Source organism: Rousettus aegyptiacus, unplaced genomic scaffold (genome assembly GCF_014176215.1).
Source record: "Rousettus aegyptiacus isolate mRouAeg1 unplaced genomic scaffold, mRouAeg1.p scaffold_m13_p_6, whole genome shotgun sequence".
Classification (NCBI taxonomy): domain Eukaryota; kingdom Metazoa; phylum Chordata; class Mammalia; order Chiroptera; family Pteropodidae; genus Rousettus; species Rousettus aegyptiacus.
In genome coordinates, this window is record NW_023416309.1 from 103,358,579 (window position 1) to 103,376,310 (window position 17,732).

Sequence of the window (17,732 nt, forward strand, 5' to 3'; positions counted from 1 at the left end):
TCAGAACAAACACTAATTGTTAACAACTGATATACCTACATGAGTACATAGTACCTAATAAACTGCTCTACCTGATTGTGGACACAGTTTCTATTTAACATCACTTTTCCACTAATAATAATAGACATGTAAGGTAAGGTGTCTGGTGAGATGTCTTATCCTTTGAGCATGGGCGCTTACTCCTGTGTGTTAACTAGCTAGATCAGCCCCTGGTCTGTCTCAGGTTCACTGGATTCTGACTCAGACATACCCACACTCACTGCTCTAGTGTAGGGACAGAGACCTCTTTTGTCTTCTGCTTATCAAATGTAGGAGATGGGAGACGGCCATACTATTTGCACTGAATCAGATCCCACCCTACTCATTCAGATCTCTGCCCCTTGGCACTTTCTGCTCCTTGTATCTGTTGCTTCTGTGCTTAAAACAGACCCAGAGACACACTCATCTTTCACTTATCCTCCCATGCATGGTTTGGGCTATAATTTCCTCAGTCCACTTGTATCTAATTTCTGTCTTCCTTCCATGGATTTCTTAATATGTCTTCTCCAGTATTAATTTTTTGTTTCATTTTATAATGCTTTAAGAATTTGTTCTTAAAAATACATTTTCTGTCATTTCCACATGATCCATATTGTTGCTACTTCAGTCTGAACTACCATCATTTCTTTTTTACTACGATAAATAGTGTCCTAACTTATTATTTCCATTCTTGCCAACATACATACAGTTTATTGTCCAATTGATAGTTATTGTGCTCTTATTAAAACAAATCAAATCATCTATTTCCCCAAACTTGGAACAAAATTATTAATTATCCAGTGTCTTCCTATCACATACAGAATAAATTCCAAAGTCTTTATCATTCTTTACATGACCCTGCCTGAGTTGTCCTTTTCCTAAGGCAACTCTACATCCTCCCACACCCTCCATTATCAATTCTGTTTCATCCATGTTGGCCTTTTTGCTTAAACATGTTAAGAGTTTTATTTGCAAGGCCAGTGCACTAGCTCTTTCTTGACTAAAGGGCTGTCGATTTCTGCTTAGGTTAAAGAGTTCTTCTCTGACCATCCTACCTAAACACCCACACAGTATTTATCACTACCTGAAATTAATTATTTATTTACTTTTTATTGTTATCTCCACTTCTAGAAAATAGGTTTCATTTGAAAAGAGACTTTGTCCTATTTATCACTGTAGCCCTAGAACACCTTCGTACAAAAATTGGTGGTATTTGTTAAATGGAAGGATGAACAAATACCTAGCATTTAGTGTATTGGGGAGGTATTTGGACATGCCCAGGCCACATATTGTTTTGATGTTCACTTCTGTTACATAACTGAAAAAGTAAAGCAGTGTGGGAAATTTGTCGAAGGTGGGTAATTTGTCAGACTATTATTAACTACCCATTGATTTGTGAAATGAGGCTCTCGAAATAAGACTGTAAAACTGATTATGCCATTTTAACCCCAGTAGGGTCTTCAAGGGTTGGGTGGTTATTTTCCACTTTTCATTATAGCATATTGTATAAAATAGGATTATATTGTTTACCATATTTGGTCTTAATTATTGGATTACTTTTTTTCATAGTAATCTAGGAGTTCATTAACAGTAGGATCTTCGCATCTATCATAGTACCAGTATCTTGCATTTAGGCCATCAAATTAATGAAGGAAGCTCATCAATTCTAGGAATTCTGGTTGTGTATTTTGGGAGTTGGTTCCTCAATCAGTTATTTTTTGTTGTACTAGCTCCATTTTTTTTTTTTTGCACCAAATGATTTTTTATTAGAAGTCATCTGTACACAGACTGAACTTATTTGATTCTAGATATTAAATAAGTTCGTGAGCCAGTGTGATACTATTGAAACCCAATTTTGATTTACTTTTGCAAAGATTGCATTATGCAGGCATTAGGCTCTGAGATACAAGGTGTATATTGCTATAATAATGCTCATGACTAGCTCCTGCTAGAAGACTGAGAGGCTGTACAGTATTTGGCTTTACATGATTCCCATTATTTATAGCCAGTTTTATTTGATTCGTACATGCTGACGTGTCTGTAGTAATAATATACTAAATTGGCAAATATTCTATCTTCGGATTCTTTCTCTTTCCTTGTAAATACGTAAAATATTTAGTAGAAATGAGATGTTCATGTTCTTAAAACATACACAAAAAGATTTATTAAGCCAACAGTGTTTTGTTATATAGATTGATAAAGAAAATTATTTCAATATTCAGTGTATAATTTCTTTGTCTTAATGTAAGAGTATAGTGGCATCTGGGAATGGCATCATTGATGTACAAAACTATTGTTGTTTTAGTAGTTTATCATTATAAAAAAAACATTAAGCTTTCAACATAGATTGCTTTAGCAATAAAGAAAATAAACATAACATTTAATAATATATATGTGTCAGGCTCTGGGTTAAGTGCTTTCACATAATACTCATTTATTTCTCAGAATAATACTGTGAAATAGGTATTATTTTCACTAGAAGAATGGTTCAGGCTTTATACTGATCTACATCCAAAGTTTTATTCAAATCAGTCTTGTTAGTAGCATGTATTTCCATTCCAGTATTTAAAATACAAATTTGTTTGTTTGTGGTTGGATAAGACTTGGAAAAAAGGATCTGGCCTTAAATGATAAATTCTTCTGAAGTGTCTTTATTTCTAGTACTATATTTCTTCAGATACTTAGCTTCTTGTTGATCGTTCTTTGTGTAACACTCTTTTTCCATAAAATTAAACTTGAAATTGGGCCTCTAGCCAACAATTTCTTATTATCTTGGGGTGCTGGGGATGTGTCACTGAACTCATACTGGCATGTGCAAGGATACGTGTGTGTATTTTTTTGAATATTTAAAAAATAAAGTGCAATTTTAGTTCTATTCTTTCCCAATTAACAGTATAGTATTGCTGTCTCTTCAGGAACATACTGAAATTCTAACTTCTTAAAATCTGTATAATGGTCTTTAACATAGTAACCCATATTTATTCCACCATTTCCTCGTTTGTGTATGAGTGTTCATATTTTCAAAATGATTCATAATAATTTAGTAACATCTTAAACTCTTGGTCTGTGCAAACCCCAAGGACATTTTATGTCAGGACATATTAAGTTTCCCACTTAGTATTATGATAATCAGCCTACTTAACACTTAGAAGCCTTATACAGATCACTCCTTGCTTATCCATATTTATGAAAGAAAAGGAATAAAATCATGGCAACTAGAAAGGTTGGGAAAGATATGTTAAATATGTAGAAATATTTTGATTTAAAATATTCTTATCTGAATTTTTCTGGCAAAAGGTAAAAATCATTAAAAACCTTCTTGAAAAACTAAATATTTTAATGAAAGGTTATAAACAGTTGGATAAAAAAGGATAAGGAAGGGACCTATTAGTAAAGCCTGGGGTGAAATTATAATTGAGCAAATACATTTTCTGTTTTGCTTCGTTTGAGGTACAGGTTGGATTTAATAAGTTTTATTCCCAGTGAGAGATTGAAGAGCTGGTTCCCACAAGGGGGCAGACTGAGATAACCTGAAAACCTTCACATTATGAACAATATTTATTTTAAATTCATAGTTGATTTATTAAGAAGGAAGGGGAAATCACCAGGGGCTAGAAATGAGTAGAGAGATGACTGGCTGACCATCCCACCAACGGTACTATATATTGGGGGCATCTCTCTCTACCTCTTCCCCAGAGCATGCAGCATTCATGGACTGTTGAACACTCTCCTATGGCTATAGTCAGATTGGGCTTGGTGAGTGAAGTCCATAGTGTTGAGCCCATGTATAAATTCCATCCCTGCTACCATGGCCTCTTTGTTAATGAATCCATTGGGCGAGGAGAGAGCAGCTGAATAAAGACTGGCCAAGTGCCCCCACACAGGTTATCTTATTTGCCCAGTTATTAAGCATCTTCTCTACAGAGTTTGCTTTTTGGTAAGCATTCATTTGGGACACAAATTAATGTCATACTGTTCGCTCTTTCAAAGAGTTTTGTCCATATACCTCATCCTCAAATTGACATTTCATCAGTTTTGTAATCGTTCCAAATCCCTGAGTATCCAGTCATACCATAAACACTGTCCATGAGTCACTGTACATAATCTCTTCTTCCAGGCAAAAATGAACAACTAATTTCCCTGGCCAGTTTCTGCCACTGGGAAGGTTTCCCTTTGTCACTGTCCTTCAAGACTACCCTACAGTGGGGCAGTAGCGTTGTTGTCATCTGCATGTTGTCATGTAGAGCTATCAGTAAACAAGCCTGATTTTTTTTTTTTTTTGCCCCCAGTGGGATGGTCACATAATTCTCTATGAGATCAGATATGTCTAGATTGAGAGAAAAGGAGTGATACAGTAAGAGTGGGAACCTCGGACATCTGGGCCACTTGCTCATGCACATTATTTATGCCTTTAGGACCTGCTCAAGCCTGATCTCATGTGCACCTCTTCCTTTTGGTGATGAAGTACTGCAGTACACACCAACCATATTGTTTTGTTGGTTCAACAATACTTAGTTCACAATGGGCTACCCAGATCACATGGCAACATGGAGCCCATGGTCAGCCATTTGTTCTAAGGCCCTGTGGTAAGCTAAAAGCTGTTTTTCAAAAAAAAAAAAAAAAAAAAAAAAAAAAAAAAAAAAAGGATAATAGTTATTTGCACAGGATGGCATAGTTTTTAAATACAATACTAGAGCTCTACCCTGAGATTCACCTCAAGTTCTGCAATAAGCACCATACAAGAATCGTATCTGCCACAGGTACTTCACGCAACACTGAATCTGGTGGCAAAAATATATAAGCCAAGTGGCAAAGCAGCTTTCACAGCAGCCCATACTTGTTTCAGAGCCTTCTATTGATCTGGGCCTTTCTCACATCCAGAGTCCTGGTAAGTGGTTCATAGTACCCAGATCAGGTACAGTTGCTTCAAAAAGCCAAGGCATGTTGTACATTTTTCTCAGTAGTAAGAGAGAGTAGGTGCAGCAACTTCTTCACCTTGGAAGGGCTATCTTGGATTGCTCAAGACCGTAGAGCTCATAGAAATTTCACCGATGTGGAAGACTGCTGAGTTTTTGTGGGATGTATTTCCCACACTCTGGCATGCATGTGTTTTACCATAGTATCTACATCAGTTGCTGCTTCCTGTTAATCAAGTTTAATCAGCATGAAATTATCAGTGTGGTAGACCAGCGTCGTACCCTATGAAATGGATATATTAAGGTCTCTATGGATTAGAATGTTAACTAGAGCAGGAAGACTAATAGGATGGATATAGGACAGTGAAAATGTATAGCTTTGCATATTATATTTAGGTATATGATTCATTTTGATTTATTTCTTTTGTGAAGGACAATAAGGTCTTTTTTTAGATTCATTTTTTTTTTTAATGTGGATGTCCAGTTGTCCCAGCACCGTTTGTTATAAATACTATCTTTTCTCTATTGTTTTCCCTCTTTGCTCCTTTGTTACAGATCAGTTAACTGTGTGGACCTGATTCTGGGCTCTTTATTCTGTTCCACTGATCTTTTTGTTTATTCTTTCACAGCACCACACGGCCTTGATCACTGTAGCTTTAATGTAAGTTTTGAAGTTCAGTAGTGTCAGCCTTCTATCTTTGTTCTTCCACTTCAAATATTGAGTTGACTATTCTGGGTCTTTTGCCTCTCCATGTAAACATTAGAATCAGTTTGTTGATATCAACAAAATAATTTCCTCGGATTTATTTGGAATTGCATCAAGTCTGTTAGATCACTTTGGGAAGAACTGACATTTTGACAATATTGATTCTTCCTATTCAGGTACATGGACTGTCTCTTCATCTATTTGGGTCTTCGATTTCTTCCATCAGAGTTTCGTAGTTTTTTTTCACATGGATCTTGTACATATTTTGTCAGAATTTTACCTAAGTATTTAAATTCACTCCGATAATTCCAACATCCCTGCCATGTCTGGTTCTGGTTCTGATGTATATTCTGTCTCTTCAGATTGTGTGTTTTGCTTTTTTGTATACTTTTAATATGTGAGTTTCTGCTGCAAAGTGGACGTGATGTACTGGGTGAAATGAACTGTGTTAATAGTAATGGAAGGGTAAGGAGTGGGAGAGGGGAAAGCGTTCTACAGTCCTACGATTAGGTCACAGTCTTTTAGTAAGTCTGTGCCCCTGGACTGTGAACTTCACCAGTACTTTTCCATTGAGTTTTTTTTCCCCCTCTCTCTCAGAAAACTGTAAGTGAGCTTTAGTCATGTTTTTAAGGGTTTATAGTTGTATTCAGTGGGCAAGTAAAGGTAGAATATACTTATCCTGTCTTTCATGAAACTGGAACCTAATCATGTTTTTCGGATATATGTCCTTGCTGGTATTTGTAAAATACTCATATGATTTGTTTCTTTCTATTAATTCTGTAATATAGAACAAGGGAAAATTAGGGGTTGAAGGCTTTCCCACATTATATGTATTCATAAGATTCCTCTCTAGTGTTAATGCCCGTGTGTCTGTAAAGGCAAAAGGGATCTTGAAGCCTTTCTCATTTTCGTTACACATATACAATTTCCCTTCTTTGTATGTGTTCATATTTTTCCCATGGGATAAATGACTTCTGAAAACTTATCCACAGTTGTTGCATTCATAGACCCTTTTTTCAGGATGTACTCATGTGTTCAGTAACATTAAATAAAGTACTTTTTGAAGGCTTTTCTGAATTCATTATAGTCAGAATGTTTCTCCTTTATACATATTCACATTGGCATTGTGAGCTTAACGTTCCTACTGAAGTCTTTTCTCAGCCATTGCATTTGTAGTTTCTCCCCAGTGTGGATGGATGCTCAGGTGAGCAGTAGAATGAGTGATCCCGCAAAAGCTTTTCCTATAAGTCTTTGGATTCATAGTTTCTTCCCAGTATGTATTCTTTAGTGCACCACAAGACTAGAGATGTTTCTGAGGAATTTTCCACACTAATTGCATTAATAAACTTTGTCTTCAGTCTGACATCTCATGTACTTTTGGGGGATAACTATAGACCAGATGCCCTCCTGCTCTGAAATTATTTGAAGAGTTTCTCTTCATTTTGAAATCTCCCATGTCTCTAATGGAAATAGTAGTTACTGAAGGCTTTCTTAAAATCCTTGCATTCATCATTTGTCTCTCCTCTATAATTTCTCTCCTTCAAAATAAGATTAGTACTCCCTCTAAAAGTTTTTTCACACAGATTACATCCATAGAAGTTATCTCACCATAAGATTCCCTTCTATCTGCATCTCATTGATGAAGACAGTGTAGGGAAAAGCTGAGTTTTCTCTCTCTTATACCTGCTCTCACCACTTTTCTTCAACTGTGTCTAGAAATCCTAGCCAGTGCATTAAGGACTGCACAGAAGGGTGTTCTTTCTGTGCTAGGAACATGATTGTGAGAGGAGAGTACCAATGGGTTACGCTAGGGCCGGGCATCCCAGGCGGATGGAAGGACCATATCTGGGCTCCCACAGAAGACTAGAGGCCTGAGTCAGCTACGCTCCTGTCCACCCAGGGGCTATCCTACTGCCCAGGTTTCAGTATGGCCGAGGGGCAAGGGCAATAAACAAGCCAATGAAAATCCTTATTGTTATCATGCTTTTATTCTAGGAGAGTGAGATAAATAAAAGAAGCAGGCAATTTCATGTCATGATAAGCACTATTAAGAATATAAAATAATTATTGTAATAACTAGGTATAATGCCAGGTGGGTACTAGACTAATTGGGGGATCACTTTATAAATTATATAAATGTCTAACCACCATACTGTACACCTGAAACTAATATAAAATAATATTGAATGTCAACTCTAATTGAAAAATAAAAATTGAGAAAATTAAATAAAAAAAGGAATCAGTTAAATCACCATTAATGGGGCTAATAACTATTATGTGTCTCATGATACGCTACACTGAGGACACATCATTTCTGACCCCCCCCCCAAAAAAAAACCACCTAAATTTAATCATAAGAAAGTATTCAATAAACATAGATTGAAGGACAGTCTACAAAATAAATGAACTTTACTCTTCAACAATGTTAAAAAAATGAAAAAAAGAAAGGTGGAGGAACTTTCCAGATTAAAGGAAGCTACAGATAAGACAACTATATGTAAAGTGTGATTATTTTACTATTAAAAGACATTAGTGGGCAATTGGCATAGTTATCTAATTTCTGTGAATTAAATAATAATATTGTATTAATAATGATGTTTCAATGTTGATATTTTGTGATTATGTAAGAGAATGTCCTGTTTTTAGGAAATATGTACTAAAGGATTTAGGCACAGAGGGGCATTTTGTGTAAAACTTACTCTCAAACCATTCAGAAAAACATACATACACCCATGCAAATATGTAAATAGAAAGAATATGATAAAGTAAAATGTTAACATTTGGAAATAAAAACTTAATAGAATATAAAATAGGATTACGTGCTTGAGAATGAGAGGTAGGGAGAAGAGGGGATGGTAACTTTGGATTAGTCCTGGTAGGCCTTTCTGAGGAGGTGACATTTGAGCTAGGACCTTTTCAAGACAAAGGAAAGCCAGGTTTGCAGAGATACTGGGACTAAGCATTTTAGGTAGAAAAAGGCAAAGGTTGTAAATCAAGAATAAATTTGGCTGGATCAAAGAACTTAAAGGTCAGTGTGACAAAAGCATATGAATCGATGGCACAAGTGGGAAGTGATGAAGTCGGAGAAGTTGAGAGGTATGACGAGGTCCGAAAATTAAGTAGGTGGGGCCCGATCGTATAGGGCCGCATAGACTACAGTAAGGAGTTTGATTTCTAATTGTCTTCTGCTGCTGATTGACTATGTGATCCTATATTAGTTATTAAACTTTCTCTGCCTTATTTTTACAAGTTAGCACATGAACTTTTAAGAATGTTGCAGACTCAGAGTGGTATAAATCTTGCCTTGAAAGGACATTAGGAATAATTTAGGCCATACCTCTTTGTTTCAGAAATACATGAAAGCCCTTTGACAAATTATGCATTATTATGTATAGTATGCTTGACAAGATGACAGTTGTTTTAGGGGCCAGTTTATCACCTGTACTGTTATTTTTTTCCCTATACTTAAAAAAAGTAGACTTTCATTGAAATAAAACATGCAGTCAGAAAAGTTCACAAATCATAAATGTGCATGTAGTCAGCATATTCCCTCAAAGCTATCTGGGTTTTTCAAAAGTCAGGTTTATTGAAATTTATATGTAGTAAAATTTGCTTCTCTGAAGTATATAGTATCATGAATTTTTACAAACATATATGGTCAGATAACTACCACTAAAATCAAATATAGCTTATTTTCATCATGTGAAGTTCCCTCATGCCTCTTCGTAGTCAGTCCCTTTCTCCCGCCCCGATCCTTGTCAACTACTGGTCTGTTTTCTATAACTGTAATATTTTTCAGAATATTTTATAAATAAAACCATACTGTATGTAGCCTTTTGGCTCAGGCTCCTTATGCTTTAATGCTCTTGCGATTCATTCATTTTTTGGATTTTTTTTTTATATATCAGCATTTTATTTTATTTTATTTCTGAGTAATATTTTATTGTATGTAAATTCCCACAATTTGTTTACTCATATGCCAGTTGGTGGACATTTGAGTAGTTTCCAGTTTGGGGAGATTATGAATTAAGTCTACTGTTTGACCTGGGTGGGGGGCAATGTGTCTTTATTTCTTTTGAATAAACATCTAGGTGTTAGATTGCTGGGTTATATGGTATGTTTATATTTAAACTGTGAAACTGTTACCCAAAGTTGTGTACCCTTTAGTATTCTCAGCAGCAATATATGTGTTCTAGTTCATCCTTCTCAGCACTTGGTTTTGTCAGCATTTTGTTTTTTAATTTTAGCCATTTTACTTCATGTTACTAGGGGTGTAGTGACATCTCCTAATTTACACTTCCCTAATGATTAGTGATGTTGAGCATCTTTTCATGTGCTTATCTGACATACATAGCTCTTAGCGTATTGTCTGTTCAGATGTTTAGCCTATTTTTCAAATTGGGGTAGTTTCTTGTTACTGAATTAAAAAGAGCTCTTATATTCTAAATAACAGTCTTGTATCAGATATGTATTTTATAAACATATTCTCAATTGATACTGGATTTTCATTTTGTAACAGTATCTTTTGAAGAGTAGAATTTAAAATTTTTGTGAATTCCAACATACCAGTTTTTCTTATTTGGGTCACCTTTTTTTGGGTCCATTGTAAAAAAATCTTTCCCTGACACCAGGTCACACAGATTTTCTCCTATATTTCTCCCAGAAGTTTTATAGTTTTAGGTATAATTTTAAGGCGTGTGATCCATTTCAATTTGACTTTGTAGTAAAGGTATTGGTTTATGTTTTTACAGATGGATATCAAATTGTTCCAGATCTATCGTTGAGAAGATTATCCTTTTGACATTGAATTGCTCTTGCACTTTTGTCAAAAATTAGTTGACTATATTTGTGTGGGTCTTTTTCTGGACTCTAGTGTATTTCATTGATTTTGTGTCTATTTTACCAATACCACATACTCTCTGGATTACTGTAACTTTACACTTAGTCTTGAAATTAGGTGCTACTATGAGACTCCAAGCTTTGTTTTTCTTTGTTCAAAATTGTTTTGTGTATGCTAGATTCCTTTGTCTTTTACATATAATTTTTAAAATCAGTTTGTTGATTTCTACCGAAAAACTGTGCTGGATTTTCATTGAGATTGCTTCAAACCTCTTTGACATCTTAATGATAGAGAATCTTCAGATCCATAAGCACAGTATCTCTCTCCATGTAGGTCTTTTATTTCTTTCATTATGTTTTATAGTTTTCAGCATACAAATATTGTACATATTTTGTTAGATTTATTCCTAATTATTTTATGTTCTTAATGGCACTATTTTAATGATTGGTTTTTAAGTTTTTTATTTTCCAAGTGTTCATTGCTAGTATACAAGAAGACACTTGATTCTTACATATTGACTCTGACCTTTAAGTTTCCCGACTCACTTATTTTTTTCTATAAGTTTTTTTTTTGTAGATTCCTTAAAATTTTCTACATAAGCAATCATGCTGAGTTACTACATGATCCCGTACTAGTTTTTACACTTCTCTTGGCCTGTTTTCTGCCTGATGGATGTAATGAGAATATTAACCAAGTTACAGAGTGATTTAGCCTTGATCTAAAAAGATTTTTTGGAATAATTTAGGTAGAACCCCTTTGTTTCTTAACTATAAGAACTCTCTGCCTTTATGGGCTAGTTTGCCACCATGCTATGTTTTGTTTTATTTTTCTGTGTACTTTTTAAAAATATAAACTTTTATTGAAGGATACTTGTAAACGAAAAATTTGCAAATCATGTATATAATTCAATGAATTATGGTGGTTTATTTTTTTATTTATAAGCGTTACTTGTGGTTATTTATGTAATTTGAAAAATTAGAAGGCAGTTCTCTAGGTATTTCCTTAGGCTAAGGAATTTTTTTAACTTAAAGTTTAATATCTAATAAGCATCTGTATTAAATATGACTAGTGATGACTGAAGTTTGTATCGAATCATAACTACTTCTAACATTTTTTAAGTGTTTACTTAATATCCCTTGCTTTCTTAGTTCAACTTTTGAATATCTAATCATTAGGTGTCCAGATCCAGAAAAACTGAATTTTTTTTTTTTTTTTGGCAAATTAGCAGTTTATTTTATTCTGCCATATCTCTATCACATTATTTCAGTAACTTTTATTTGGTTGATTGAAGCAGGAAAAGTAGTAGAAAAAGAAAGGTAGAAAATAAAAATTGAGTAACTTGAAGTACCAGTATTTATAATCTTATGTACTTGGTAATTTGAATTCCCAATGTTTCATTTCCTCCCTGTTATAAAATTATACATTCATTTCTTTTGCTATGTACCTTTTCAGTAATTCCCACTAAAGCGTGCCAAGTGGAATGTTAGTGAGCAGAGGTCTTAAATATGCCCCTCTGATTTGACTCAGCCTCCTGCACTCTTGTGATCTACCATGAGAAGAGCATTTCTCATGTATTCACTGCCCCTTCTGTGACTAGGCCCAATATCAAAGACATGTCGGAGTAATTCTGAACCTGATAGCCCAACCTAGATCATTTGACCCACTGTCAGTCTGCAGACATCATGAACATAAAGATAATATTGTTATAGACTACTGAGATTTTGAGGTTGCTATTTACCCAAGAAAGGTTGACAAATACAGTCAAATCAGTGAATACTTATCAGTCCTTTTTAAAAATTGATACATATATTTTTAATTTTTTTTCTATACCTACAGTGAGTTCAAGTGCATTTATGGGACAGAGAAGATGAAGAAAAATATTTTTAAGCAGAAAAGTAAACTAGGACATCTAGATTGGACTAATTACAGTATTATTCCTTAAGGAGTATTACAAGATTCTAAACTTATCAGCTAAGTTTTAATCTTGGAACATTTAAAGTGAGAAGAGATGCTTCACTAAATCAAATGTATTCTTCTAGATATATTGCTTTTTAAAATTCTATGCTGATTTTTCTCAATAAAAGGATGCATCAGTTAGCGAATTACACTAATGACATGCCTCTTTGTTTATAAACCTGTAAAATACTATAATTCCATATAAATCAATCTCAAGTTTATTCATGAAAACTCAAAGATTAGAAATCCATTTTTAATATGAGAAATCTATTTCTATATGAGAGAAAGAGACGAGAAATAGGTCTAGGATATACACTATCCATCTGATCACAGTTCCAGAGAGAGGAAAATTATCAGTTGGAAGAGAAGAATTTGTAAACATAGTAAAAGAAAGCACCCACAGTCTACTGAGAAGAGAAAAATTAATGCTTGTGCTGGTAAAATTTCTAAAATCCAAGGATAAGTAATAAATACTAGATTTCCGCCAGCAGAAGTTTTTGGGAAAGATAATAGTGCTCTGGACTATGGTAGTGGTGGGATAAAGAGAGAGGACATACAGATTTGAAATCTATTTTAGGTCGATGGCCTACAGAACTGCTCATGCATTTGTTGCAAAGGGTTGTATCAGGAAGAAATGAACAAAGATTGCTAAGCTTTTGGTTTAAATAAACATTTGAGTAGATATATAGCTACATAAAATTTTTTTATTGGGGTAAAATTCACCATTTTAACCATTTTAAAGTATACAATGCAGTGGCTTTTCGTACATTTACAATGTTGTGCAACCATCACTGCCATCTAATCCATCACCTCAAAAAGAAACCCTTTACCTGTTAAGCAGTCAGTCACTCCCCATTCCTTCCTCCTCATAGTTCTGGCCTTTTGTGTCTTGCTCTTTACAGCTAGAATAATGTTTTCAGGGTTTATCAATATTGTAGCAATATTGTAGGCCTTCATTCTTTCATTGCTAAGTAATATTCCATTGTAGAGATATACCACATTTTGTTCATTCATTCACCAGTTAATAACATTGAGTTTTTTACACTTTTTGGCTATTATGATAATGCTACTGTGGACGTTCATATGCAGGTTTTCTTTGAAAACATATCTTCATTGCTTTGAGCTGTGTACACAGAAAAGGGATGACTGGCTTATATGGTAATTCTGTGATTAACTTTTTGAGGGACCACCAAACTGTTTTATACAGAAGAAGCTATACCATCTTATATTCCCATTAGCAATGTATGAAGATTCTGATTCCACATCCTCACCAACACTTCTTTGTTGTCTGTTTATTTTATTATTTTAAAAAATAACTATCCTACTGGGTGTGGAGTAGTATCTCATTATGGCTTTGATTTACATTTCTGTAATGAATAATTATGTTTAGTGTCTTTCCGTGTGCTTATTGTTCATTTGTGTATCTCCTTTGGAGAGGTGTCTACTCAAGTCTTTTGCCATTTTTAAATTGAGTTGTTTGTCTTCTGTTGTTAAGTTGTAGGGATTCTTTATATATTCTGAATTCTAGACACTTACCAAATTCATGATTTGCAAATATTTTTTCCCATTCTGAGGGTTGTCTTTTTACTCTCGAAGACTGTGTCTTTGATGCCCACATGTTTTATCTTCTAGTGTACTAATTCTCTCTTTATCTGTGTCTAAACCATTATTCAATCTATTGAGTTTTTATTTTCACAATTTTAATTTATCGTTGAAATTCTAAACTTTTATTTTTCTTAAATATTAAGCACACTACTTTTTTAAAACATGCAACATGACAGAGACTTTTAATACAGTATTTGGTCAATATTTCTCAGTAGAAACTCTCGGCATTTTTGACCAGTAATTCTGTGTCTAGGATCTACAGAAGTAGTAAAGAACTGCATAAGTGGCCATTAACAAGAAACTGATTAAATTATAGTACATGATATACTACAGCAGTTTTTAAATGAGTTAGAATTACATATGATGAAATGACAACTGTAACGATTGGGAGCCTTAAATGAGACACTCGATTTAATCTTCTCAATTAAACTACATTATCATCATTTTATGTAATATCATGTTCTTCTTTTTTTTTTAGTTTCCTACTCTTTTTTCTCCAGCTTTATTGAGGGGTGATTGACAAATACAAATTGTATATATTTAAGGTATACAACATGTTTGGTAAACCTAAAAATCATTGTAGAATGATGACCACAATCAAGCTAATTAAGATGTCCATTTGCTAAGATCCAGAACTTTTTCATCTAATAACTGAACGTTTGTACCCTTTGAACCACATCTTTCTTCTTTCACCCCAACCTCTGGTAACCACTGTTTCCCCCTATGTTACTATGAGTCTGACTTTATTTTTTAGATTCCACAATAAGTAAGATTATGTAGTATTTGTCTTTCTATGTCTGGCTTATTTCACTTACTGTAATATCTTCCAGGTTCATTCATGTTGTCACAAGTGTCAAGATTCCTTCTTTTTAAAGGCTGAATGGTATTTCTCTGTGTATGTATGTGTATGTATAAAATTACATTTTCTTTATCTGTCTTTTTCATCCATCCATCAGTGGAAACTGAGGTTGTGTCCATAGTATGGCTACTGTGAATAATGCTATAACGAGCATGGGAGGGCAAATATCTCCTTGAGCTAGTAATTGTATTTCCTTTCGATACATACTCAGAAATGCAATTGCTGATTTGTATGGTTGTTCTATTTTTTAAAATATTTTGAGGAGCCTCTGTACTGTTTTCCATAATGGTTGTACCAGTTCACATTCCCACCAACAGCGTACAAAGATTCTCTTTTCTCCACGTCACTGCTAACATTTATCATCTTTTGACTCTGATAATAGCTGACCTAATACATATGAGGTGATATTGTGGTTTTGATTTGTGTTTTTCTGATAATTAGTGACATCAAACACCTTTTTATGTACCTGTTGACCATTTGTGTATCATCTTTAGAAAAATATTTATTCAGGCTCTTTGCTCATTTTTTAATTAAGTTATTTTGTGTGGGTGGGTGGGTTTTCTTTTGTTTGTTTTTTGCTATTGAATTGAGCTTCATTTTGTTGATAGTTTCCTTTGCTGTGCAGAAACTTTTCAGTTTATGGAGCTCACTTGCTCTAATTTCCCTGTACCGTAATTAATTTTTTCTATGACTACATCATTCCTGAGACAGTGAGACCCTTAGAAAGAAGAACCCATTTTACCTGTGTTCAGATTCCTAGTGCTAGGCCTGGAGTTAAGTACCCAGTAAATGTAGAAATGAATGTATATGTTAGAAATGATTTATTTGGCTTTTCACAGTGAAGATCAATATCAGTGTATGTTGTTCTGAATCATCCTAAAAGATACATTTTAACAGGGAAGACTTTCTCACCAGCTTCATTGTCTCCTCTTCTAACAGGTGGCATCTCCACAGAAAGCGATTGTGCTTTTGAGCCAGACTACGCCGTCCCACCACTTCCAGTGAGTGAAGGTATGCAGCACATTCGGATTATGGAGGGCATGTCTCGCTCTCTTCCATCCTCCCCCTTACTCACACATCAGTCTATCAGTGTTCGGCTCCAACCTGTGAAGAAGTTAACTGGTAAGGACTTTACCTAAACTTAGTATGTTTATCAGGAAACCTAACAGTATGACACTTTGGGTCATATCAGATATGTTTATGTGCTTCTTTAGGTTTTCCTTTTTGGCCTTCCTAATGTGACAGACTCTTGGAAAGTGGAGCGCCTAGTGATTTTAATTTAGGGAATTAGAGTAGTACTCAGTTTGACAGATTGATGTATTTATTTTCTAAATGATCCATCTGTTGTAGACATATTTTTCTAGGCTTTCAGGAAATTTCAGGTTTTGCCAGAATACACTGTTGTTCTGATTTCATTTATCAGCTTGTTCATGTCAGATTAACAGATGGAGGTATTATAATTTTAGGATAAGAGCTTCATAGTTCAGCAGAGGTACATCAGTCTTATTTTTGTTTGAAATCCTGGTTCGTGTATTTCATATCCATTTTTAAAAACTGATTTAGATGTTTTCCTCTCCATCGTACATTCCTCCACTTCTTAATATGTTTTCTATCATTCATAAGTTGTGGATTGCACTGACTTTAATATGATCTCACAATATGTGTTGCCCATTCAGATCAAGTTGTTAGGTGTGAAATTGTGTCTTTATTAAGTGAACTTTTGTTCTTAACCTTTATCAGGAAATAAATTTTAGTGTCTTCGATGATACTTATGTGTGAAAATATGAATCATTTTATTCGATTTCTTTTAACATCTGTATATATCCGATGTCAGTACATTGACTTGGTATTGATTGTTTATGAATGTATGGACATAAGAAATTAAGTTATTCCCAAAGGATATATTGACCACTTCCTATGTGTCTGGCATTGAGCTAGACAGTAGTGGCAGGAGGGGAGGGGGATGTTAATTATTGTATGACAATTCTAAAGAAAATAAGAGGAGTGGAGGAAATGGAATTTTTAGACTGTTCCATCTATTTTGAATGAAATTTTCACAATGCTTATCTTTTTATGAAAATAATAGTATCTCTTTAGTCTATAGTTCCACAAAGCATAAGTTATTTTTCTTATATCTTATTGTTTTTAAGGCATTTTCAAATAACTGAGTTAAAGCCTACTTTGATTCTTGGGTCTATGGATAAAATTAATAAAATAGCTTAATGACATTTTACTAAAATACTTATTTCCTTCTGATATCTAAAAAATAGGATAAATTTTATGTGATTGGGCTTTATTAAAATTTTATTGCTTACAAATTCCCCCTTCTTGCAATTTAAGATATTATTGATTACTGAAAATAACAAATAACCAAATCTGATGGCTTTCAAGTAATGTGCTTCATTTTACCACATACTTTGGAAGAAATAGCAGGAAAAATTTAATTTTCTTCTACAAGTTAGCTGTATTTCTTGAGATTTTAGAGATAATCACATTCCTATCCCATTTACCTGTCCCAGTTTGAACTTCAACTTAAATAGGAAACCTTTATTAAAAGATAAACACATTTAATATCAAAGTCAATAACATGCCAAATATCACAGAAGTGATGCAGGGAGGCCATAATAAGAGGTATACTTGGTTAAATACATCTATGAATGATTCCGTTTTAATTTTACAGTGTTCAAAGTAAATGTATCCTGTCAAAGTTTTGTTTTATTTGCTGGAGAGACTGTCAAGGGCCTAAGGATTTAGAGATTGGCAATGCATTTTTAAATTTTTGAATGAAAGGAATCTGCCTTCTGAACGAGGATGCCATGAAAATTTTCTGTG

At 34.1% G+C, this 17,732-nt stretch overlaps 1 protein-coding gene across 7 annotated transcripts in view; it reads left to right on the forward strand.

Moving 5' to 3' along the window:
• TANC2 (tetratricopeptide repeat, ankyrin repeat and coiled-coil containing 2) overlaps positions 1–17,732 on the forward strand; it is a 288,365-nt gene that overhangs the window by 84,238 nt on the left and 186,395 nt on the right. For 4 of the 7 annotated variants that reach the window (XM_016128256.2, XM_016128275.2, XM_016128265.2 and 1 more), the window contains exon 4: positions 15,840–16,022. In XM_016128256.2, the coding sequence (XP_015983742.2) occupies positions 15,840–16,022 (183 nt within the window). The remainder of the gene's footprint in view (positions 1–15,839; positions 16,023–17,732) is intronic. The other 3 variants (XM_016128285.2, XM_016128304.2, XM_016128313.2) reach the window with 1 other exon arrangement.